At 36.6% G+C, this 26,288-nt stretch overlaps 1 protein-coding gene and 2 long non-coding RNA genes across 9 annotated transcripts; 2 read left to right on the top strand and 1 right to left on the bottom strand.

The window, feature by feature from the left end:
• Positions 1 to 3,584: 3,584 nt before the first annotated feature.
• On the top strand, positions 3,585 to 4,716 carry LOC311296096. The gene is made up of 3 exons (XR_014628491.1): positions 3,585 to 3,750; positions 3,826 to 3,928; positions 4,007 to 4,716. It is a non-coding gene; the product is annotated as an uncharacterized lncRNA (long non-coding RNA).
• Positions 4,717 to 7,792: 3,076 nt separating this feature from the next.
• On the bottom strand, positions 7,793 to 13,714 carry LOC311295122 (uncharacterized protein). The gene is made up of 11 exons (XM_084416334.1): positions 13,580 to 13,714; positions 13,279 to 13,359; positions 13,080 to 13,194; positions 9,957 to 10,100; positions 9,782 to 9,844; positions 9,647 to 9,682; positions 9,519 to 9,554; positions 9,372 to 9,422; positions 9,233 to 9,292; positions 8,944 to 9,149; positions 7,793 to 8,419 (listed from the first exon to the last, which is right to left on the bottom strand). Exons 2-11 carry the CDS (start codon positions 13,357 to 13,359, stop codon positions 8,234 to 8,236), a joined length of 978 nt encoding a protein of 325 aa, XP_084272460.1. The 5' UTR covers positions 13,580 to 13,714; the 3' UTR covers positions 7,793 to 8,233.
• On the top strand, positions 10,622 to 25,887 carry LOC311295141. Of its 7 annotated transcripts, none has more exons than XR_014628184.1 (9): positions 10,711 to 11,272; positions 12,424 to 12,521; positions 18,743 to 18,817; positions 18,909 to 19,054; positions 19,181 to 19,284; positions 19,986 to 20,082; positions 22,493 to 22,619; positions 23,180 to 23,328; positions 25,039 to 25,887. It is a non-coding gene; the product is annotated as an uncharacterized lncRNA (long non-coding RNA). The 7 variants fall into 7 exon arrangements; XR_014628185.1 differs by having other exon boundaries at positions 10,712 to 11,272; positions 23,180 to 23,289; XR_014628181.1 differs by having other exon boundaries at positions 10,623 to 11,272; positions 19,986 to 22,619; positions 23,180 to 23,289.
• The last annotated feature ends 401 nt before the right edge of the window (positions 25,888 to 26,288 follow it).

Below are 26,288 nucleotides of genomic sequence, written 5' to 3'. Positions count from 1 at the left end.
AATGGTTTTATAATTCAATTGAATAATCAATAATTGAGAAGCTACAGTATATGAAAAAAAGGTAAAACCGTGTGACCATCTCTTATTAGCCCCTTTCACACAGCAATCCCAGTAAATTACCTTATAATTGCCAGAATGACTTTACCAGTACATACACAAATATAATGTTCACACAAGCAATGGCATTAGGGTTAACCGGTAAGAGAACGTTCACACATCAGATTCCAAAATACCGTTAATTTTGTGATGTCAGTCATCGGAAATGATCTTGAAACGCTGTGCCGTTGTCTTCATATGATCGCATGAGAAGAACTTTAGTTTTAATATCTGTTCAATGTGACAATATTCTCTCATTGACAAATGCGGAACAATTAGTTCATGCGTTCATGACATCAAGGCTAGATTATTGTAATGCTCTACTGGGTGGTTGTCCTGCACGCTTAATAAACAAACTATAGCTGGTCCAAAACGCAGCAGCTCGAGTTCTTACCAGAACTCGGAAGTATGACCATATTAGCCCAGTTCTGTCAACACTGCACTGGCTCCCTATTAAACATCGTATAAAAATATTGCTGATTACTTACAAAGCACTAAATGGTTTAGCTCCGCAGTACTTGAGCGAGCTCTTAACGCATTATAGTCCTTCACATCTATTGCGATCTCAAAATTCCGGCCAGTTAATAATACCTAGAATATCAAAATCGACTGCTGTCGGCAGATCCTTTTCCTATTTAGCACCAAAACTTTGGAACAGTCTTCCTAACATTGTCCGGGAAGCAGACACACTCTGTCAGTTCAAAGCTAGATTAAAGACACATCTTTTTGACCTAGCATTCACATAATACATTATAGACTTCTATAATTCAATGTTAGGCTGCATACTAGATTAGATCAGCCGGAACCAGGAACACTTCCCATACATCCTAATGTACTCGTTACATCATAAGAAGAATGGCAACTACGCTAATATTAGTCTCTGTGTTTATCCAGAGGTTTACTGCCGTCCGCCAGATCCAGATCTGATGAAGGACCTGCGCCTGGACATGACGACAATGCAGTCCTGAAATGTCAACTAGTCTCTCCCCTGTGAAGGCCCCCCTCCCCTCCCTTTACCTCTCTACAGATAAAGCGTTGTTGGGATAATTCCGGTTCTTGTGGCTACGCAGAAGTGATAAAAATTCTGTATTATAAATTTTAAGGCTAGAGAAGTATGTTGAGGGTTGATTTGTAGAGAAGGACTACACGCCTGCGCACATATATTCAAATGTACATACCTATAGACTGAACTCGTAATGCGCATGTGCACGCCATCGGCGTTCTCACTGGTTCGCATTTTTGAGGTTTGTGCAGAAAGAACTTAAAGGGATACTCCACTTTTTTTTGGAAATAGGCTCATTTTACAACTTGAGTTTAACTCCCCAGAGTTAAACAGTTGAGTTTTACCGTTTTCGAATCCATTCAGCCGATCTCCGGGTCTGGTGGTACCACTTTTAGCATAGCTTAGCATAGCATAGATCATTGAATCAGACAAGACCATTAGCATCTCTCTCAAAAAAACGACCAAAGAGATTTGATATTTTTCCTATTTGAAAACTTGACTCTTCTGTAGTTACATCGTGTACTAAGATAGACGGAAAATGAAAAGTTGCGATTTTCTAGGCTGATATGGTTAGGAACTATACTCTCATTCCTGCGTAATAATCAAGGAACTTTGCTGCCGTACCATGGGTGCAGCAGGCGTAATGATATGACGCAGCACCTGAAAATAGGTCTAATAGGTTAGACAAACTTAGCCCCGGTCACGTTGGAAGTTACCGAGCTGGGGACTATTTTCAGGTGCTATTGTCACTCTCATTGAGGTGTGACACTTGACACAGTCAAACTGAAACCTGCTGCGGCCGGTTTTACTAAAAACAAAATAGCCCCTTTCACACTTACACTCTTTACTGGTAAACTACCATGAAGAGATCATGCATGAGTGAACTGGACCTTTTCAAAAATACTGCTAAATCGGTTCCGGTAATTTACCAGTAAGGGAAGTTGTAACCAGTGCTCGAAGTGGGCTTCTTTAAAGTCCCTGTAAAGGCAATTCTAAAAAAAAATTCTAAACACATTATAAATGTTATAAATGTATTGCTAAAACATATTACAAAGACTGTGAACTGTGAAGTACTGAATTGTGGAGTTAGACCGTTAAACAGTTTTTCACCATTGCTGTGTTCCGGATTTTTTGGGCGGGGCTAAAACGGGGGCTCGATGACGCACTGAAGCCCCTGAGCTCCTGGACACGCCCCTACTTGATGACGTACTGGAGCCCCTGACGCTGCCCCTCCCCTAATAATAGAGCACATTCATTCACATCAGTTTACTGTAAGTACTAGTTACTACAGCCTACAGTTTGCTAGTTAGCTATGCCTTCGTCACGGAAATGCGTACTACCTGGATGCAATCACGTACAAAACAGATCGGTGTCCTTATTTAAATTTCTGAAAAACGATCACATCAAGAAGAGGTGGATTAATTTTGTGAAGAGCCACCTTGATGGAAAGCTGAGGATCACCGCCAAAAACCGCCTCTAGTTATCATTTTTACACGGGATAGTTTTATAAACTTTCGTCGGAGACAACTGGGATTCACTGATAATCCGCTGTGGTGTGACAAACTCAGGACACATTCTTAATTTTGACTTTATAGGGACTTTAAGTGGTCAATGCTGGCAAATGTAGGGTGTTCATTTAAGGATATCCTCAGACCTCACTCATATGACAAAAAGGCATCATGCCTCAGACTAAAAGGCTTCAACCATTGCACAAAACAGCATCGCGCCTCAGACTGAAAGGCTTCAGGTCTCAGGAAAAATATGTCAGGTCTCATACAATTAGGCATCAGACAAAACGGACTCAGACAAAAAGGCATCGGACGAAACTGACTCAAGGCCCTGATATATTCACTGCAAAGATCTTTTTCTTCTTTGCTTAGGGGTAAACCAAAGATGGAAAACGCCCTTTGTGGGTAATTCCATTCGAAAGACGTGTTTATTAAACGTTTTTACTTGCAGAAATGCTTTTATATATTTTTAGAAATATGAAAACAATCACATATCCCATAGAGATGGCACTGTCAGACAGATCATTAGGAAAATTCACACATAATGTATACAGATAAAAACTTTCAGAGTTCTAAGAGTTTTAAAATCAAACATTTTAAGAGAACAATACATCTCGATTGTTAAACCAATGAGCATTAAGCTGTGTCATAAGCAAGTCATTTCCCATCGTGCTCAGCGCAGAGAAAAGGCTTGTTTGAGATGCGCCTTGCCTCGCCTGAAATGTAGTCGAGAGTAGGCGGCTGCAGTGAGAGGAGTGAAAAAAGCGCAGGCAAGCCGGACAGATCTCTCTTCTTGTAGTGGATCTGACACCTGCGAGATCAAAGATGGATATCGCGGGATTCACGCTCGTGCACAGTGTTGCTAATAAACTGGATGTAATTCAATTTATGTTGCTTTTATGTAAGGGGTAGGACATTAGGACCCAGTAGACACCACCTCAGAGCGCGTCATTGCTCAGCCGGCTATTTAGTGTGACGTAGTCACAGAGCGACAAGCCAAGCTAGCATTCCAGCATAGTGTGTCGGTACAGCGTGGGGAATGAAAGCACCAAAATCGATGGTTCAAACCAGTGCTGTTGTCATTGCTTGAGGCTGGAGATTGGCCAGTGGACAAAACGGTTGTTCTGGGAAAAACTGTTGCAGGTACCAAGTTAGATTATGAAATGTTGTGAATGATCGTAAAAGCTTGGTATATTGATTTTGTATCTTCTGTCATAGTAACACAGTTTGAGATTGTGGTGAGGATGCATCCTATTCTGTCACGGTAACGCAGTGCGATTGTGGTGAAGACGCATTGTGCAAACATTTGTTTGCTATTCAGGTATGAACATGCCTATAACTATTGATTGTATGTTGTTACAAAAGAAACCTATTTCATGACATTTTATTATTGTTACAGGACGTGTGTCCAGTCACTGTTTTTCCTGTTTTAGTTTTAGTTATACCAACTGCCTACCATAATTTATACGACTGTTTGTTGACTGCCCTTGGGGCATGTGAGGAGGGAGAGAGAGAGCGGAGGTTTGAGCTTTTACATTGTATGTTTGTTTGTTTTGTTTTGTCTTGACTCTCTCTGATAACTCATGTATACATGGTGAGGTTCTTTTAATTGAAATACTTGGGTAATGTGTAGTTTCCTAAAGGGACAAACGCCTGCAGTGGTGTGTGTGTGTGAAGTGAAGGGGGGAAATTGCTGTGAATCACGTGCAATATGTAACTGGGTTGTTTCACCTATGTATTCTTCTTAAATTATTTATTAAGAGTGACGTGTGGTGTGCTTTATATTCAGACACGTCTCAGGAGGGAAACTCTGTACACACCCTTAACCATTTGGTGTTTTGATTGAGAGAAGTTTCATAAAGTATTACTGTTGTCTTTTAGAATTGTTTATATAATTGAACTATTGTGAAATAAATAAATGTATATTTTTTTGACACACCAGCTTCCATCTACGTCCTTTAATTAGGGTGGCTTGCGTGCCACCGGGTAGTTCTTTGAACTGACTATTTTATAATTATGGGTTTTTGATTTAAGTAGTATTGAGAATATATAAAGAAAACCCGTAGTGGTCACATTTATATGAAAATAAATAAAATGAACAAGACACCCAAAGTACTTGTTATTTAATTCCATTCCAAATACATGTTTATCAATATATTTTTCTTTAATACAGACATATGTGTTTTTATTTATTTATTTTTTATAAAAATTAAATTGCATAACCCATAGAGATCGCACTGTTAGATAGTTTGGGAATATTCACACATAACGTATACACATAAAACATGATATCAGAGTTTTAAAATCAAACATTTTAAAAGAGAACAATACATCACGGTTGTTTAAACCAATGAACATTAAGCTGTGTTGTCAGCAAGTCGTTTCCCATCATGCTTTTGATCAGCGCAGTCGGTGGAGAGCAACTGCGCTCGACTGCAAAATCCGACAGGTGTGCCTTGCGCTCGCGAGAGATTTTTGACATACGTCAGCATGACATCAGAGCAAGGCGGACCGCACTCGGACACATTTCTAACCGGCATGCATCTCGCGCTGATCACCGGTGATCGATTCTGCGCAGATTTTGCTCATCTCAAACAAGCCTAAAGAGAGAGAAAAGAGGTGTGTTCGACATCGGCTGCGGCTGCATGCAACCGATCGGCGAGAGTAGCCGCGTGCAGGCGGGGAGGAGCTGCAGACGGAGACGTGGGCTGTTTCTCAATTCCAAGAACGCAGAGAACGGACTTGTGTTCTCGTGGAGACCGGTCTTGCCAAGCTTCCTTGGAAGAACGAACTCGGAACCGGCCGCAATGACTTCTGGGACACCAGGCGAGTACTAGCTCAAGTCTGCATTCGATGCATCCTCGGTATCAAGAACACATCCGGGTTCTTTCATGCGTCCTCTGTACTTGCGTTCTTGAGAATTGGGATCTGAACTTCGACGGTTAATGATGACGTAAAACGAGAACACAAGGACGCAAGATCGCTGAAGAACGCATATTGGCTGCGTTCCAAACCGCATACTCAATGAGTAGGTACTCAATTTCAATAAGTACTTACTTAACGAGCGCTAAAAGAGTAGGTACTTTATAGCCAGATCTTGTTGAGTATGAATGCGAACCGGACATCTGCCATGTTGACGTTATCATGTGACCTACGACGCGTTATCACAAGCGCAACAACTTAAAAGATTTGAACGACACGTTTAATTCATCTATCTGTAAATATCTTGATATTGATTAAACTTGCTCATTTTGTGGTCTTTTTGAAGAAACTGCTGCCCATTTATTTTGTGAATACATTTAGGGTTGATTTAAGTTCTTATATTTAACCCTACCCTACTAACGTACCCACCCAAACGTTTTATCCTTAACGATATTTATTTTTATAACGAAATCCCAAAATTGTCATCTCTTGATTATGTTGTTAATTTCTTTATTTTATATCCAAACATTTTCATCCATAAGAAAAAGTGGCTTACTGCTTTGTTTTCCTCTTTTTCTTGTTACATTTAACTCTCGTTTCATCCCTCAGGCTTATAAATAACAAAAAAATATTTTTTTAAATGTATTATATAATTAATTAAGAAAATATATATTAAGATATTCAACCTTATAGGTTATTTTTTCCTGTGTATAAAATCTCATATTATGTTTGCAAACCCATGATATATATATATATATATATATATATATATATATATATATATATATATATATATATATATACCTCATAACATCAGTAACTGGACAGCCCTACCTAGAACGGTTTTCCTCAGCGTTTGTAATGTCTGCACAAAGGAGACGTTGGGCACCCAGCTAACAATTTTTGGTTCCCAGAACGTTAGTTTTTGGTTCCCAGAACGTTCCCAGAACGTTAGTTTTTGGTTCCCAGAACGTTATTTTTTATGGTTTGTTTTTGGTTAGCCAGGAAAGTTTTCTTAACGTTCCCAGAACGTTAGTTTTTGGTTCCCAGAACGTTCTCAGAACGTTAGTTTTTGGTTCCCAGAATGTTCTCATAACGTTAGTATTTGGTTCCCAGAACGTTCTCAGAACGTTAGTTTTTGGTTCCCAGAACGTTCCCAGAACGTTAGTTTTTGGTTCTCAGAACGTTAGTTTTTGGTTCCCAGAACGTTATTTTTTATGGTTTGTTTTTGGTTAGCCAGGAAAGTTTTCTTAACGTTCCCAGAACGTTAGTTTTTGGTTCCCAGAACGTTAGTTTTTGGTTCCCAGAACGTTAGTTTTTATGGTTTGTTTTTGGTTAGCCAGGAAAGTTTTCTTAACGTTCCCAGAACGTTAGTTTTTGGTTCCCAGAACGTTAGTTTTTGGTTCCCAGAACGTTAGTTTTTATGGTTTGTTTTTGGTTAGCCAGGAAAGTTTTATTAATCCCAGAACGTTATTTCTAACGTTCAACTAACAACAATTGAATTTACTTTAATAACATACAACAGTAAATCTATATAAATAATCAGCCTACAGTCCATGTTTTTGTCATTTTATTAATTGTTGATTAAAAAATAAATAATAAAAACACAATCATGGGGTAGTAGGCTATGCATCATATTCAAAACATGGCAGAAAGCGAAACAAAAACAAACTAAATTTGCACCATACCTAAAAACAGTGACAAAGATACACTTTATATTCAACACAGTGCAAAAAAAAAAAAAAAAAGAAGCTGTCACTTAGGGTGGAAATACATGTAAATATAAACCAACTAACTAACTACTTCTAACATTTTATTATTAGTGTAATTGTAGATCCTGCACTCTTCCACCTTCACCACAGTCATCTGTAAATACAACAAAGAATTATTATAACAAAGAAAATTGATATTCTTGTTTCAATCAGTCATTGCCATTGCCAAGTACCTCAATTATAACGTAATAGATGTCACTGTTGAAGAGGGTACTCAAAGGGGCGTTTGTTGTAAAATATAGATGCCAGCCTCTATGATGCCATGCCAGCGAGCAGCGAGATAAAAATTAGCGATAGATTCCATTTACATAAAGTATATCAAATAGATACGGTTTACATTAACTGCAAATAGCAATAGATTATTAAAAGGTTTTTTTGCAACAACAAAAAAACCTGCCATTTTATTGGAAGATTCTGGGAAACAGACCGTAATATTAAGATCAATCATACCGTTTTACGCACTCTTACGATGTTTTTGTGAAACGCTGCATGTAGCCTTCACTATGTGTTAGTCAAAGTAGTATCACTGACATAGTTAATAGTAATTTCAAAATGCATTTAAATACTGTCAGGGTTGTGTCACAGGGTTGGGTCTAGTTTATTTCTTGGTTTTGTGACAGACCGTAATGTCTGGTGTTTGTGTGAGCGGACAGTCTCTTAGCTGCATGTCTTGTTTCATGTTGGGTGTTCTATCTTTATTCAACAAATACAGTGTGTTTACCATTTCAAATTCCTGTGTGGAGCGAATTTCAGGGCCTGTGAGACAAGATCTTCCACTTCTGTTGACTTCATTGTTTTGAAGTTCCTCTGTGTTGCTCCTAAAAATTAGATGAAATAATCTGATCAAACAACTTCAACAAATCATCTCCAAATTGTTACTACTAACATTATTAAATACTAATTACATTAAATATTGACAATCAATATTTTTTTTAAAGGATTATGGAATTAAACTTTCCTATAATAAGAGAGCAAATCCTAAGCTCCTGGAATGCCATTTTAGTTTTCTTTCCTCTCATGCTGTAGGCACCCATGACTTCATTGGTGGCCACTTTACGTAGCATCTTACGCACAGCCGCCCCTGGATTGGTTCCCCCGATGGAGCGTAGGTAGTTAACCTAAAAAAACAAACATTTATGTACCATAAAAACTTAGAAATTAACCTAAAGGGATAGTTACCCCACAAATGAGCATTGCTGTTATTTACACACCCTCATGTTTCTTTAAACCTGCATGAAGTTTTTTTTTTTACATGAAGAAAGATATTTTAAAGATATTCTAGGAGTATTTTAGCCCGAACCCCGCCCACAATATTTTTTGGTCGGGAAGACCAATTCTGACCATTCTGACTAGAATTGAGTATGACGACGTCAGGCTAGGAGTATTTGATATTCAAACAGTTTATTTTCCCCATTGACTTCCATATTTCTACACTGTGGAACAGCAACTGTTTGATTACCAGCACTCTTTAAAATAGTTTCATGTTAAAAAAAACCTTCATGCAGGTTTAAAGAAACATCTGTGTGAGTAAGTAACAGTTCACCCACAAATGAACAATCCTTTTTAGTAAAATCATTGTAACAGTTGTAACAAATTATATTACATTGCCAGCTTATGTGTTTGCTTATGCTGTTTTTATTACCATCTTTGTCCTAGTCTCTTTATTTTCTAATGAGGTGTCAAACTGTTTAAGCTCTTCTACAGTTTGACAGGGCCCATTTTCTAGAGTTTCCTCCTCTGTCTCTACCACTGGCACAGTCGCAGCCAACAGTCTTCTCTGCAGTGTGAGGATGTCTTGCTGGTTCTCGCAGAGCTCTTGTAACTTCTGCAAGACTTTTGTGCGGTAGTCTAAAAAACAAACAAACAAAAAAACATTATGGAATCAGTTCCTGAAATGTGCATGCATGTTTGTGACAGAGCTGTAAGCTTACTCTTTGTTGCTTCTTCTGACAAGGTCTGTGGTTCTCTTAAGAGGAGATCTGACATCTGATCTGCTGTGGCATAAAAAATACCTATGCTTCAAAATTGACATTATACACATTTATAAATATCAATGAATTTGTTACACACCTTGTTGGGGTGGTGACAAAGTTTGCAGTGAGCACGGTAATGATGCCTCTGCTGTAAATAAATACATTTTTAATAGAGTATAAATGTACAATAGGCATTAAATGGGCATGGGCATTAAAATGTTTATTAACATTCAAAACTTCTTACAGAATAAGTTGGGAGATCTTGGCTTTTCCTGATTGTCTGTGGAGAAGAGAGAGAAACATATTACTTTAAGTCCATTGTGGATAAAATCTTGAAACACATTTTTTATATTTATATTTCATTCTACTTACCCTTTTCTTGAGGATATGTTTTGGGCAGTTGCTGATCTGACAATACAACAGAAATATAAAAAGACGTCTAGGTTGCTTTGAATTGTGCAAATAAAATGTAATATTACTATCTGTGTACATTATGTAACAACTTACATTTAGGTGCAACAGGTTTCGACAGGTCCTTTTTCTTCTTTTTCTGATTTCTAATGCAACCATCTGAAATTAATGAATTTTTTTGTATGTTTAAATAAATAAAAGGCAAAGTTCACAAATGCCTTTAATTCCATAGTTCAGTCATAAAAGATAAAATATAGTTGTGAACACCTACCATCTGAAGAAATTTCTGTTTCCGAATGAAACCTCTTTGGCATTTTATGTGTCCTCTTTTTACTTGTTGTGTCGTTGTTGTCTGTTTCAATATGTGACGTTTCGGCAACAAGCTGGCATTTCTGGGAGGCTTTGGCATAAGAGTCTGTAAAATATGTAAAATAATATTATAGCCCAGTCAACATGTATATGTGGGCCCCACGTAGTTAGGTCCCAAATATATGGTCCCAAAATGGTAATCTTATCTTGGATCAGCTAAGCAAAAACAGGTGGGCTCCCCATGTGGGTCCTAGTTGGGTCACTAATGGGAAATAAGTGCATGGGCGCAAAAATGGGCAACACAATGGGGCCCATTTGGGTTTATCAAATGGGTTAGACATAGGCAAACACAATAAATCCCATATAGGCTGCCTACATGGGCCCATGGTGGTAGCCACATAGGTAATCTCTATATGGGTTCTTGACTGACCCTCAAAGTTGAAATATGGTTGAAATAATGTCAGTTGTTGTTTTAACGTTGTCACATGTAACATTTAATATAACATTTATTGCAAAATAGGTGAAAAAGTTTTTTTTCCTACTTTTTTTTAACAAAATCTGTATGTTGAATCAATATCATGTCTTTAAGAAATACATAATCTTTGAATTATTATTATTTCTAATTATTATTTTGTTATTATTTTAGCATTGTATAATATTTTGATCAAAACACCACTTCAAAAATCTAAATTTATGTTAAAATATAATCATATTATTAACAATAACAATAACAATCTCACAAGAGAAGTGCAGCAGAAACTTTTTTTGCTTTTTGTGATTTTGTTTGGACTTACAATTTTTTGTATGTGCCTAAAGCTTACCATGCAGGATTGCATTTTTATTCACACTGTCATCAAAACACTATTTGACCAACTAATCAAATGATATAGCCAGTCTACAAATAAAACTAAACACACATTTCTTTTAAAAAAAAGAAAAAGAAAGAAAGAAAAGAAGAAAAGTCATCTTTTCCATTATCACACTGAAACAATTGCTATTGGTTGTTTCACCTTCTTTGATCATGATTGGTTAATATGACTGTCATCTACGTAACTGGCCAATGACAAATGTCTGCGCCTTTCTGGTCATGTTTGAAAATACGTCATTTTGAGTTCATGACGAAATGCTACTGCTTGGCAAGATTACTCAGTCTTTCCTTATGCCTGTTAAATTATTATTTTGAACCAATTTGCGTTGTAACGGAGGAGAACAGAAGCTGATATGTGAACACAGAGGAAGGTCGGACTGGATGTGTCCTGCAAACATTGGCGAAATCAGGTAAGAGAACATTTTTCAGTCTTACGTTAGTTAAGTTTCGTGTTTATCATATCCCCTATAATTTTAGAAAAACAGAGATAAATTAATATATAGCCTATTTAAACGTTTATGTATTAGGCTACATTAAATTAATATGAGTGTTAATATAGTTCATGGTAGAATATATAATGCAGATAAACAAATCTTGTGTTAATGGAGTTCATTAACTTCCCAGAAATGTTCTGTCATGTCTTATGTTTATGTCTTTTACACTCGGATAACGGACGTGCTACAACCTGGTGCTGTGTGTTGATTTGATTATAGTCATAGACAGTATGATTATAGTGATGCTAATCGCGATTAGCGTATTAGCACGTATTTAACGTTGTAGCCTCTGTCGTCAATGTTGTTAAAAACTCAAACACATGAAACAAAATACTAAAATGTATTTGAAACATTTATTTTATGCTAAGTTTACTACAAATACATTTACACATTTATGTAGGCTACTTAATATAAATACCCTGTACTTTTGTATCCTAAATTATATATTTAAAGTCAATATAGGCTAATAGGCTTATGTGTTATAGCCTTGTAAAAGTAGTAGAACAAATGGTAGTCAATTGTAGAATGTGACTGGGTGTGGGACACAGAGAACCTTCTCAGACAATGGGGTTTCACAACTTCATTAACATACAGACCACAGCTGTTGCAACAAGAGCTTTATTTACATTAAGAACAGGATAAAAGGTTTAAGGCCCATTCTATCATAGACTGAGAGTCTGATTGTGAGAAACTACCTAATATTAAAATGACAAAAAAGTCTTGAGACAAATAATGTATTATTATTATTGTTGTTTATTGATTTTTTTAAATGGTTATCAATGAATGAATTGATGCTTTTAAACGCATACTTTATAAACTGGTTTTATCAATACAAAATTAAAAAATTAAAAAAGTCTGAATAAATAAACAGTAATTCTCTATTGATTTCCTAAATGCCCTTCCAGTGACATTTCAATACCATGACCATTCCTATTGAAGTTTAATGCTGTTTTTGTTTTTTATCCTGAGTAAAAGTTTTTATTCTTTCATAAGGTATTGTGACGTGTAAGTAACTTGAATTCTCTAAAATCATAATATCTAAAAAAAAAAACGAATTTGTTTTGCAGAGACTCTTAAGACTGCTCAGATCAACTGGCAAGAAACTGAGAGGGAACTCTCAAAAAAGTCTGGGACAAGAGATGGAGGAGGACAGACTGTCTGCAGTGTAAGCTGTGATAAATGTATAGTTGTTGCTTCTTCTAACTGTCCCCAATTTATTTCCTGTTCAAAGCTTTCAGTAAAGACTGGGTCAAATACAGGTTAAAAGTATGTATTTTAACAATTAGGTATATAACTTTAAATAACTTTAAATAGGCATGTTCTCTTTTGTTCTGGGCGGCAAGTGCAGTAACTGTAACATCGGGCATTTTGTAGTATTAAATACATAGTCTATTTATACCGACTTCAAGCTGAATTCTTGTTTTTCGTTTTCACGGAAAAAATCGAAAAAGGAACTTTTCTCATTTTTCTACTTTCATAAATAAAAAAAAAACTTGAAAACTAAAGCTGGGACCAAGATGGGTCCAGTTGGGGCCCACCTGTTTAAAAGCGCCATCCTATATGATTCATTATGGAACCTGTGGACAATCCATTCAGCCCATTTCACATACAAATGTTGGCTGGAAGATGGCATTTAGAAATTTTGGCAGTAATCAGAAAAGGTTTTAACATCACCTTCATCAGTCAGGCAGCAAACTTAAATCTTGAAATAGTATCACTATACCTGTTCTTAACCAAATTTTTTTCAGCAAGTACCGCCTCCACTTTTGCTTGTCAGGAATCGCATTGTTTTTTACCAACTGCCTTGAGTTCGTGTAGGTCCAGAAACAGTATATTCCCTATTCAAAATGAATGAAAATAAATTAATAAATAAATGAGTGTAAGTGTAATGTTATTTTAAAGTTTAGTGAATAAAAGCATACTTTGATTGTTTCCTCCAACCAAGTGGTTGGGATAATTTCTACAGAATTATCTGCAAACTCGACCACTGCAAAAGTCGCCATCTGTTGAGAGATAAAAACAATGCTTTTATATTACAAATGCACAGCCTATCAATATGCACAGCGCAATCTCTGGTCCTGAATTAACACTGCTCCTATATGAGTTCACTCTACAGCAAGGGTCTTCAACTGGGGGTCCGCAAATTAGTGTTTGATCACAAATAATTTTTGCTATAACATGGGTAAAAAAAAAAAAGTCACACAGTCAAAATTAAATATTCACCCTGAAATGAAAGCAAGACCATCCTCAGCCCATGGAAGAACGACCCATACAGTGAACAGTTCAAAAGCAGATCCTCATCTTCCAGCCCAGTGTCTGGACAAAGCTGAAACATAGTCCGTCGGCTGTGAGGTGGGGTGAGGTGGGATGGGATGGGATGGGGAAGAGAGTTAAAGTGTATGCAGTATGGCCAAAAAAAATATTTCCTGGTTTTCTTCAATCATTATGGCAGTTTTTGATAGCTGCTGTTCTGGGATCAGTGTCAGTTTGGATTGTCTTGACTCCACTTTGAAACAACCAATCATCCGCGAGTCACATGGGTCTTTGAAAAGTGGTTGAGATTTCTCAAAAACCTTGCACAATAACATTCGGGAGCCTGACTCATCCATCTCTTCCCTTTCTTCAATGGCCACGCAACATTTCCCCTCCCCGAGAATGAAAGCATTGTTTGGTCTTGTGGTTTTGAACTTTGCGGTGACCACTGATTGAGTCTGTGGAAAATTTGACCTCTCCATCAGACGTTTGGCCACTTGAACAAGCGGCTTCTTTCCTGACCTTACGAGTCGTTTAAGCTTTCCCAGAAAGTTTTCAAATGGGAAAGCGCTGCAAGCATCAAGACAACCAAAATTCATGGCCTCTGCTGATAGATGTATCATGGAATGTATGTTGTATACCATGAAATGATCACCATACAGTTCTTTAGTTTTTTCTACGAAGTATTTCATCAGCTGACTGCTGTAGCAGTTGTGGTCCACTGCCGAGTTTGGTGAAAGAAGAAGACCCAAGGCAACACTGAATGTCATAAAATGATCGTACAGCTGGTCGGCCAGAATTCCTTTTAGTACAATCTTGCCAGTGTAAACGGCAAACTGCCGCAGTTCTGTTGCCTTCCACCTATCTATTTCGTCCAGACCTCTTGGTTTTCTAGCAAAACAGCTCGGAATGTCTTTTTTGAGTGCCAGCAGCCGTTGAGTCACTTCATTGATTTGTCCAGCTGACATTCGCACATTCCGGTTTCCTCTCATCCACTCTGTGATCAATTTTTTTGTGACCCCCAGGCAGGCTTGGTGCATATAGTCTATTGGAAATTGGTTAATCATGTCCAAAGGGAGACTCAAAAATGGGGACACTGAAATGGCATCGTCTTTCTGCCGTTTTGTCATTTCAGCACGGTATGCCTCATCTGTGCGTAGCGTGAGGTTGTCTGCCTTTGGATATGTTACTCTCCCAGTAACCCACAGGCCCTTCTGAGTGCATTTATCGCACCCGTAATATCCTGAGTACTGTTTTATCTTTTTGACCATTGCTCTCGCAGGTGCGTCACACACAACACATCTAATTTGAATTTGTATTCCTTCGAAACCATTGTCCAGGAGATCTTGAATGTCTTTAATGGCTTCCTCAACAAAATCCAAATCTTTTGGTTTGGAAGGACCAAGTGTCAGGGTCACCGGAAAGACTCTGATAGGTGTCAGGTGAATGGCACAGAGGATGGGCCATAGATTTGCTTTGTTGCTTTTGAAAATGGGCAGTCCATCTATATTGAATGATAGCTCCAGTGTTGTTATTCCGTCCGTTACATCCCTTGGGTAGTGCTGCAACTGCTCGCTAAGACTCTTTCTCAGGTTGAAATGAATACACTCCATTCCTGACTTCATGACTGTTTTAATATGTCTCGGAGTTTGCAGCAAGGTTCTTGCTGTTAAAGGCAGCTCTGGATGTCCATTTTGTCTAAGTCCCTTCAGAAGGTCATCAATGGCAATGTGTTTAATAAGGTGTTTTGTAGCCCAACCCTGCAAAAATGTTGTAAGTGTGGCTGGAGACATTTGATTCACATCCTCAGGCCCTGAAGTGCAGTTGTCCTCACTGAAGACATGATCCTCGTTCTCATGTTCTGAACTGCAGTTTCCTTCACTGACCCCATTATCCTCACTCTCTTGTCCTTCGCGGACTCCTGTCTCTGCACATTTAAAAGCACCCCAGATGTCCTTGTCATTTCTTTCATCCACATTGACCTGATCTTGACCATGTTGAGATGTTACTGGAAGGCATTTAGATTGTTCTCCAATAATCCTTTCAGTTAGTGACTTCCGGGCACATTTCCATTGCCTTGTGTACCTTTGCCTTCTGGATTTTGAGTTCATTCTAAATTCAGAATATTTGCTTTCATAAAATATTCTGCAATAGTAAGTACAAGCAGAATACATTAAAGTATTGAAAAGGGGGGTTTGTTTTGTGTAATTTCTGAAATAAGTTATGCAAATAAAATTGTAACAGAGCAAGTATTTATTAGATTATTTTTATAAATTCATCAGGATTTGCACAGTGTGGGCCACACTGTACAGTCTAGGAAGGACTGAATAGTTGCTAAATTATTAGCTTAGATAACATCACAACTTGACGACCGAGACAGAGCAGAAAACAAAACTCCTGCTTGCCACGGTTATTTGACCTCGTTAATATTTTGAAGTGCCAAGGTTGATACAGGTAGCATTTTTTACTATGTTCTTATCTTTTGCGAATGTTGTACTGTTTTGTAGTGATCTGATTTATCAGCAGTGTGTGAATTCAGCTACTCAACACAGAAACAGTGCAGTCTTCGGAATTTGGGAGAAATGTTTTCAGTAGCTTAGAATAAAATAAAAATATTAATTTTACTCAAACTCATACCTATAAATAGTAAAACGGATAGCTGTGCAGTGTTCTCTTAAATTTTTCCAGTGCTGAATCTGCATGAATAGCTTATTTGTCCCATCAAAAAAAAAATGACCAAATATAAATATCCGGTGTAAGTTTAAAAATAAAATATACAACATGACAACACATTTAGGAGCAGCTAAGTAATATTACTTACCTTGAAATTAAAACGGAGGAAGACAGCGGAAGACGATCCAAAATCTAATAAAACAAAGAAATGAAAAAAATATATATTAATCAAACCTGGTAACAGTCCTTAAGATTCATGTTGCAGGTATGCTGCATTATGCCAATAAATACTGAAAACTTGTTTGATAGTTAGTCGAAACATGTACTTACAAAACCAAAAAACTGACTGTGTCTAGCTCTTAAAAGAACTTTTGGGGTGTACAGAATCAGGCTGCTGTGGACATATGTGCAAAAAGAAAAGAAAAAGAGAAAAACAATAAACAAGGCTGAATATGAGTGTGAGCCTCTATACGAGTTAAAATGTTTCATTAATGGTTACAGAATGGTTACAATAATCAGAACGTAATGAACATGGCCCCAGCTAAAAGACTTTTGTTCTCCAAATATTCAGTGTTGGATCTGGGAACGTGAAAAATGTCCAGTTTTCGTGATGTTAGAGGAACGTGTTTTAAAAGATATAATGTTCCTCAAACCTTCTTTCAATTTAATTTTGATTTAAAATTCAATATTATAGGAACAAAGTAACATAGATAGATAGATAGATAGATAGATAGATAGATAGATAGATAGTTACTAACGTAACCTCGGTTCTCTCTAGATGAGGGAACGAGTGTTTTTTTTTTGTTTGTTTGTATGTTTGTTTGATGAGGGAACGAGTGTTGCATAACCCTGCCGTGCTTTGTGTTACGTTCTGGTTTCGCTTCAGTTCAGTATGAAAAAACAAAGGGCAGCTTATCGGGCCTGGCCTTATATAGACATAAGCCACGCCCATTCTTGCGCAACGTGACGTTCGAGGGCGCCCGCACCCTCATTGGTACTTACGTCACAAGCAGCCTCTCGATAGGTTGCAGCAGCTGCTTCGCCTAGGTCTGCTCTATGCAGCAAATGCGTTTTAAATTAACACAAAATTAAGGATAATTTTATGGCTTCAGTATTCTCAAGAAAAGGGATTTGTTACACTCGAATCTACACTCGTTCCCTCATCTAGAGAGAACCGAGGTTACGTTAGTAACTCCTTCAACCGCGAAGAAGGGACTGGATTTCATATGATTGCGGTAAGTTTTATGATAGAAAAAAGGCTGTAAATTGCACACATATGTTGATAAAATATAGTATTATGTTAAAAGATATATTTCGTGGTGACGATAAGTTTCTATTTAGAGATCATTATTGCTACCCAGACTAGAGTGAGGAATGATAAAAGAAGGACAAGGACGTGCATGGTGTTTAAAAGATGTTAAAAATGTTAAGCTCAGTAAGTCGTGAATAAAGACTAAAATGCGGTGCTTGCGCTGATTGAGAGACAGAAAGCTGCTTCTCTCGGACGGAATCTGAGTGCGAATTCAGCTATCTTTCATGGCGTATTGCGATTTAATAGTGAAATACACATACAATTATGTCAATAAAAATTGCAAGGTATAGTGGAGGATTTTCTTTTTCCGGGTGGATCATGAAGACTATTATTGGTCCTCCTAATTGTCAATCATTCTGGTGATAATAGTTTACGTAAGGCCGTCGTACGTGTCTAGGTAGTTTTCGCTTTCTATGCGCATGCGCACTTTCAGGTGTATATGTGTGGTGAGCTACGGTTTCAGCCATTCATTGAAGCTCGCCGTTCTCACCATATACTGTCTATGGTTCTCACCGGGTTTTTTCAAAATGTCTGAGGGTCCTAGATGTTTCAGTATTAGATCCATGAGCTCTTAAAGTGACCGCAGTCCGTTTAATTTAATTTCAATTTTCAAGTTTATTTGTCACGTATACAAATTTTAGTTACAATTTATGTATGCTTAGGCATTCTACAGTAGTGCAATATAATTAAATACAATACAATACAATTTAGAGGAAAAAATGTATAATAATATAGGCCTATATGTGCACAACTAATGTGTTATGTTAAAAATATGTATGTTAGCTTTGCATATTAAGTAATAAAATGGGTAGTAATAGAATGGGTAGTATGTGTGCGATATGTTTTAAAGTGAATAGATTAAAAATATTGTGTATCCTTAAACAAATATTAGGCTAAATCCTTAATGTTAAACAATTAACAAAAGACAAAATCGCTCACTGCTCTTATAATAACTTTTGTATCTTTATATTTGTAATATTTAATTAATACAGTGAAAACTACGCATTGATTCTTTTTCACATTTGATTATTCAATTTCTGTATTATTTCTACTACATGTTAAATTAACCTACTATAACTGATTTTTTAGGTTGTTGTTTTGTTTAATAAAATTATGTATCTATGTTCTGTTGTATTTGTCCTTTTCAGACTAAAGAACATCAATACAGTGACAAGATCCTTGGATGTGCTAAAACAGTGGCCTTTGTTTTTTTAAAAGATCAGGTGAGTTTACTTTTAATTAGCTGAACTGAATTTACTTGTGTTGGTCTACACTTAATTCTTACTGTTTCAACAATGTTTTTTTGTTTTTCAGGGTCTCTGCTGAGTATTACAGGATCACACAAACTAATCCGAAGAGCACCTTTTTCTTTTAGATGAATACACATCTAGTTGTACAGAGCAAGTGGTGGAGCGTATGGAGATGAGATGAAGATCCTCCTAGACCAACTTGATCATCAAGTAATTATTTTGCATGTGATCATATCTCTCTGGTTAAAGGCTGAATGGCGCCATCTCTTTTTCAAGGTAATTCCCATGCTTCTCTTTGTAAATAACTTGTTCCGTATTTGTTTTTCTGTCTTTCAGACACAGAAACTCCAATGTGCTTCCTCGAAGAAAGTCTACAACTCTTAAAGGTCTGCCTTTGTTTATGAGTGACACAGTCTGGAAACATCCTGAAGACTTACCTGGTAAGAAGATCATCAGCATACACTCACACCTGATACATTGCACCTATTTACCAGATGCTGTTAAGAGAGAGGTTTTGTGTGATATACAAAACTTATCATCACAGACAAAGTCATGGTTAAAAATTACTTTATTAAATACCGGTAATCGTAGTTGAAACTTTCTCAGTGATCAGTTTGACTTCACCTGATAGCACAAATTCAACAAGTTGTTATTTTACCAAAGCAAAGACAATGGAAAATTACTGTCCGGAGACATTCCCTCTGATATCTAACCTGTTAAAACAATACAATGCACAATCATAAGGTTAAACAGTAATAAAGCAATGGCAATGACTAGTGATTTAAACCAATCTTCACTGATGCAATACGACCAGTTTTGGGTGATGAACAGAATGTATAATACATTAATACATGTATGATTTTGGGTGACCTAAAATAAAAAACATTAAATCAGAATGGCCGTGGAATCTGCTGTGGACGAGTGCCACAGGCAATCACATCAATGCTGATATGTTTGGAGTTGGAAAATGTTTTCCGTTTATCAGTTTTAGTTCTATGGCTGAATTTGAACATGCTTAAAAACATGACCACCTTTACTTTTCAAGTGAAGTTACTTGAGCAGACCTTTAGGAACAATCTGTGGTCTAACATAATTCATAAAAAATGACCCTAATTTTATGCTGATTTATTTTCTACTGCAGGACACAGAGCCAGAAGACATTCACAAGGGGAGAAGATGAGGATCTTAACTATCGTTGAAGATGATGTTGCCACTATCCACTCAAACCCAAATATAAGGTGCCTCTCTGTAGTACTATAAGAGCAGATTGGGCCAGATAATGTGCAAGACCTTTGCCACAGTTGTTACTCTCCTCTTTGGCTTGATTTATGCCCCCAATGTGAACTACCCTAAAGTATTAAAATACACCAGTAGTAACTGGTTAAGAAAAAAATGTAGTTTGTTTAGAAAAAATTATTTATTTATCTTGGCCTAAAGTGCTCCGCAAGGCTGATTTTTTGCATAGTCCTTCAAAAGATTATCCAAGTAGCTGCAATCCATATGGATAATTGTAAGGTTGAGCATTTATTTATTCCAGTTTGTACTCTTATTTTGTGCAGTCTTTTTTGTAAAAAATCTTGAAGAGTGGAATAGAACTTCATCACCTTATAATATGTGTACCTAATGCAAATAGAAAATGTGCTGTTTTGCAGAATGCAGAATATTTGTTAATAAATAAAGTCAGTCTGGTTAGTAATAAGTGAAGCTGGTAATGCTGTTTGTGGAGTTGTTTAATCAGATCTTGAGAGAGTTAATGTCTTTTATCTTCAGTTTATCTAAGGCTGTGTCTGAATAAAGTTGTATTTTGTGTTCTTATTACTCTTTAGACAGATGATTGAAAGAATGTTTCAGGAACACTAACCTTTAAATAACATTCTTGTAACATTAAAGAAACTGGATATTTTTATGTTCTTGGAATTTTACAAATCAACGTTCCTATAATGTTGAATTTTAAATCAAAATTAAGTTGAAAGAATGTTTGTGGAACATTGTACCTTTTAAAACACATTCCGTCAAGAAAACTTGACATTTTTCACGTTCCCAGAACCAACACTGAATATTTTGGAGAACGTTCTTATAACAAAAGTCTGGTAGATGGGGCAAAGCTGAGATGTAGGATGACTGTATGTATGACTTACAAGCAGATCGAAGAATACAAGTACTTCTGTCAAGTAATCGAAGAAGCTGAAAAAGAGAGAAGAGAATAATTATTTTATAAATCATAAAAAGGTTAAAATGTATAAATTGTATGATAACATCTGAAAATAAGAACAAATAAGCTATTTGAGTTCACATTATGGATAGTTCACCCATAAATGAAAATTATATCATTACTGAATAATTATTTTCATGGTATACATTCCAAAAGCTAATAAAGGCTCTTGATTTATTAATATATTAATAGCATCTAAACATAATAATTGTTATCAAGAAAACAATATTAATATTACATATTTAAATATTATTAAATGTAGTGGTATTAATAACTGACTGATGGCCGATTTCATTATAAATCTTATCTCACATCTTTACAAGACATGTCTCGCTCTCTTTAGGTGCACGCGCGGCGCCAGCGCTCACGCTCACGCACTCGCAGCCAAGCCTGTTAGACAACGCGCTTTCCATACAAAGTAACGATATTATTATTAACAATGATATAATTTATTTATTTTAAAGTAACGATATAACATCACAGACATGACTGAAATAAACGTTAACATAATAGACATGACTGATGAAACAAAAAAAGTTTCTTTCAATCTGAGCGGATTTGCTCTATTATCCCAAATGACGTCACACAGATTTAACGGCATTTAACGGTAGCTATTTAATTGTGAGGTAAAAAAAACCCGGAAAACCATTGTTTATGTGAAAATTAGTGGTACATTTCCTGGAAAAGACAGTTAATCAATTTTATGACAATTTAAAATGTTTATATGTTCATTAGGTGAAGGCGGCAGTTATTTATTTGGCTACCCTGTAGGCCGCCTACCAATAATATAGTAACGTATGCTATGTTTAGATTTTATTATTTACTTTCTTCAAAGTTTCAAGTATAATTTACCTTTGTAGTGGCCTCGTATGTTTTAAAAGTAATGTAGCCTACCTAAATCGGTTAAGTAAAAAGTACTTTACCTCAGAAAAGCTGGTAATGAAAATGTCCAATGTCTGTTGATGTCCACTATGAAAACCGGGTTCTGCGCGCGGTGGTCACCCCTGCTTATATACCCGCTGGCAGGTTTCGCGGGCATGGCACGCGAAGAATATCAATTGTGACAGAAGATTATATTTATATTTATTTAATATTTATATTTAATATATATATATATATATATATATATATATATATATATACATTTATATGATGCTACCATGATACCTTGCGTTACTCAAAAAGTGATAAAAGTAGGCTAGAGTCCAAATAGATAAAATAAAAGAGATCTAAGTTACATATATTAACTTTAGAAAATAAAAATATGAACTAAATTGGCGAGATTAACGAAATTGATTTACAATTAAAATTAAATGTAATTAATTAATTAATTAAAATTAGTCAGTTGTGCAGTCAGTGTACCCAAGAAGGGACAGGGATGGGAAAATATCATAGGAAAATATACATAACATAATATAATATTCAACAACCCATAGGTGGCGATATGCGAGTCGCCAATAAGCCAATGCTGAAAGAGAAGAAACCACACGCGACCATAGACGGGACGCGTCGCGCGCGCGATGGGAGTCTGTTTGGTGTTCTTGATGTGCAAATGTTTGAGAGGTAAGTATGTAATTAGAATAATATGTGGAAATTTATGGTTTTACCATAGTATGATAATTTGTGGGATTGTGAGCGTTTTCCCCAGAGCTGTCAAACGCGTTTTGCACGTGGGTGGCCCTGTTAAAGGAGGTCAAGGTCGGTATACATTATAATGTTGAAAATCTGTGAAAGTAAGTCAAACATGTAAGAGAAGCGCAAGGTGCATCCATATGTAATTAGGTGTGAATGAAGCCGTTTTCTTTACAAAAAGGAAACCTGCAGGTTTTTACTTTATTTTATTTATTTATTTATTGCAGGATATTTGCAGGTACATACATTTAAGTGAGAATAGGAGCAGGCTTCACTCAATTCATGTGCTTATAAACTTTAAGAGTGCTGGCCTGGATAATTAGAATACGTAAAGTAGGAGAGAGGCCTGGGACAGATTGGGGGTAAAGGGCAAGGGCACCCCAGTTGTACTCACTTATACTGTTTAATTCTAAGAAGGAATTGTTAAATTTTAATTAATGGTCTGAAAAATACACATCATATGCTAAATTGATTTTTTTCATTACACCCAGGTATGTTTGGTCTACCAGTCCATGGTAACCTGCTCTCGTCCAGTCGGAGGCTCAAAAATGGAGACATTGGAATGTCCTCATTCTTCTGACATCTGGTCACTTCAGCATTGGTGCGTAGAGTGATGTTGTCCATCTCTGGGTATCTCTGGGTATGTCACTCGCCCAGAAACCTGAGATCTGAAGCCCTTCTGTGTGCATTTGTATTGATGTATTGATGTTATCTAACGTTTAAACCATGATCAGCAATGCAACGATTGGCATCAAGACAGCAACATCATATAGTTAAAAAAGGAAATGGCCAAGCAGGCAAAATTATATGAAATGTCTTAAAGATAAACAATATGTATAAATGATTGTTACACGATTCCTAATTATTTACATTTTTCACAAATTTGTGTATTTAAACAGGTATTACACTTTTTTTTTTCAGTGCCAAGAGTCTACTGTAATAAGCAATTCACATCTCTTAAAGGGATAGTTCGCCCAAAAATGATATTTAAGCCATGATTTACTCACCCTCAAGCCGTTCGAGATGTATATGTCAATCTTTTTTCAGGCGAACACATTTTCAGTTATTTTAGAAAATGTCTTTGAATGTCGCGTTCACGGAGATGGATGCTGGCGTATGACGTAGGACGTAGCGTAGGAAGCGTCGTGACGTAGAACGAACGTAGAGTTTTGTTTTGCTCTGCTCTCTGGCTGCGCTGTCACGTTTGTTCTACGTCACGACGCTACGTATCAGTAGGTGACAGGTGTCTATTTTCATAATTCAAAATGAGAAACTAGAACTGTGGATATACAAACCGTGAACCAAGCAGCACTTTCTTACTATTTTGAATACGAGTAATGATGGTCACTTTCTTCATTCAGACAGCCATGTCGTTATGAAAATATTTGCATATTTTGAATTCTTTGGTAAGATGATGTAAAATTAGAGCAGCCGAAATTGGGAGCTTTGTCCCGCATCCAGCAAGACGTAATCAGTGTCCCGCATTTCAATTATGTCTGTATTATTTGATTTCTTCCCTTAAAGGGATAGTTCGGCCAAAAATGATATTTAACCCATGATTTACTCACCCTCAAGCCGTTCGAGATGCATGTCAATCTTTTTTCAGACGAACACATTTTCAGTTATTTTAGAAAATGTCTTAGATCTTTCAGTGGTTATAGTGTGAAGCTATGGGGTCCACCTCCTCCAAGTCCCAAAAAAATATACATATTTAAAACTTTATAAATGAAAATAACTGGCTTCTGGCTGAATCCATCTCCATGAACACGCGCCGACCGCCACCGGAAGCCAGTTATTTTCGTTTATAAAGTTTTAAATATGTATATTTTTACGACAAAACCGCACGGATTACCCTCGGAAGGCCTTCGTTTATTCCCCTGGAGCCGGATGGATTACTTTTGTGAAGGATGCATGCTCATTTGCGGACTTCAATGAGCTGGACCCCATAGCTTCACATTCTAACCACTGAAAGATCTAAGACATTTTCTAAAATAACTGAAAATGTGTTCGTCTGAAAAAAGATTGACATATACATCTCGAACGGCTTGAGGGTGAGTAAATCATGGGCTAAATATCATTTTTGGGCGAACTATCCCTTTAAGGCCCGAGAACAAATTTATAACAGAGTTATTACAGTATTTAATATGTGCATTCTAATCTTGTTTTTTTTGTGCTGACTTCGAAAAACCTAACGATCCTGGATCATCTCAAAGCGTCAACAGTAATACTGATAACTAATCCTAATTTAATCCACGAATAAAGAACAGGCCCCTGTTTTTTTTACCTGTAGATGATAATATTAATATGTTATTCATTGTATTCATTTTAATCTCCTATCATTATTTTACAGGTTTTCTTCTATTTAAAGATTTCCTCATTTGGCTGGTTTGAAAGGACCAAGTGTCGGCATTACAGGAAAGGCAGAGATGGGTGAAAGCTGGTGAAGGACACAAGAGTTTTTCCTCTATATGCATTCAGCAGTGGCGTAGTTGAATGGGGCATATACATTTACATTTACATTATGCATTTGGCAGACGCTTTTATCCAAAGCGACTTACATTGCATTTCAAGGTACACATTTTTACATTCTTATCAGTTCTTGCTTTCCCTGGAAAACGAACCCATGACCTTCGTGTTGCAAACACAAACGCTCTACCATTTGAGCTACAGAAAAGCTGCATATACAAACCCAGTCCAACACACACGCAAATGTGTGCACAACAAACAGGATATTTGACAAGGAAGAGCAGAAGGGGTTTTACTTAACACTTTCTTTATCAAAAGGCAGAAGAAATACTAGTACCAGAGTTTAGTTAAACATTAACGTTAAACATTAACGTTTCTGAGTGTCCATGGAAAAGTGCAAAACCAAACTAACTGGCTACTAGTTAATCCTGTTTCGACTATGTAGGTCTATGTCTACGTGCTGAACAAAATTCTTGGTGAAACTGCAAATAATAAACCCATATACAATTTAATCTTTTATTACAAGTGACAAAAAAAGTTATAAAAGTGAAGGAAAAATATAAAAAGGAATAGTGCAACCATTTACTTTCCTTAATGTCACTCCAAACATGTATGACTCTGTTTCATGGAAAACACCTAAAACTATTTGCCCAGTTATTTTTTTTTTTAATGCTGTAACAAAACTTTCTGTTGCTCTATTTGTTCCTGTTTTAATAAAACTTGTAAAGCCTTATGTTTAATTGTATTGTCATTTTGTTTAGTCTTTCCTAAAAGACTGACCCCAAAAAAATGTGTTTGTATGGTAAAAATCATAAAATCTTTCATATTTAAATAGTGTCCTACCTGACTGCGTATCTTTCCCCCCAGTACAGAAGTGTTTTTGCCACTTACTCATGTTGTGCAGCTGTTTCAACACACAACATACCAGGTTTTCATATGTCTCGTCTTGTACCATATTATGCAGTTTTTGGTTTGCTTTTGAGAAACCTTTCAAAGAGATTGCCTTTTAGACGCAGTGTGTGGTACTACCATCTTGCAACCAATTACACTCATGTTACAATTATCAGATGAAGGAAAAAGTGTTTTTTTAAGAGAAATGCTTACAACTAAACACTAAAAGTGTGCATTAGCGCA

This window comes from Rutilus rutilus (genome assembly GCF_951802725.1).
Source record: "Rutilus rutilus genome assembly, chromosome: 8".
Taxonomy (NCBI): Eukaryota; Metazoa; Chordata; class Actinopteri; order Cypriniformes; family Leuciscidae; genus Rutilus; species Rutilus rutilus.
The sequence above is the reverse complement of the archived record's forward strand: the minus strand, read 5'-3'. Positions and strand labels throughout refer to the sequence as shown.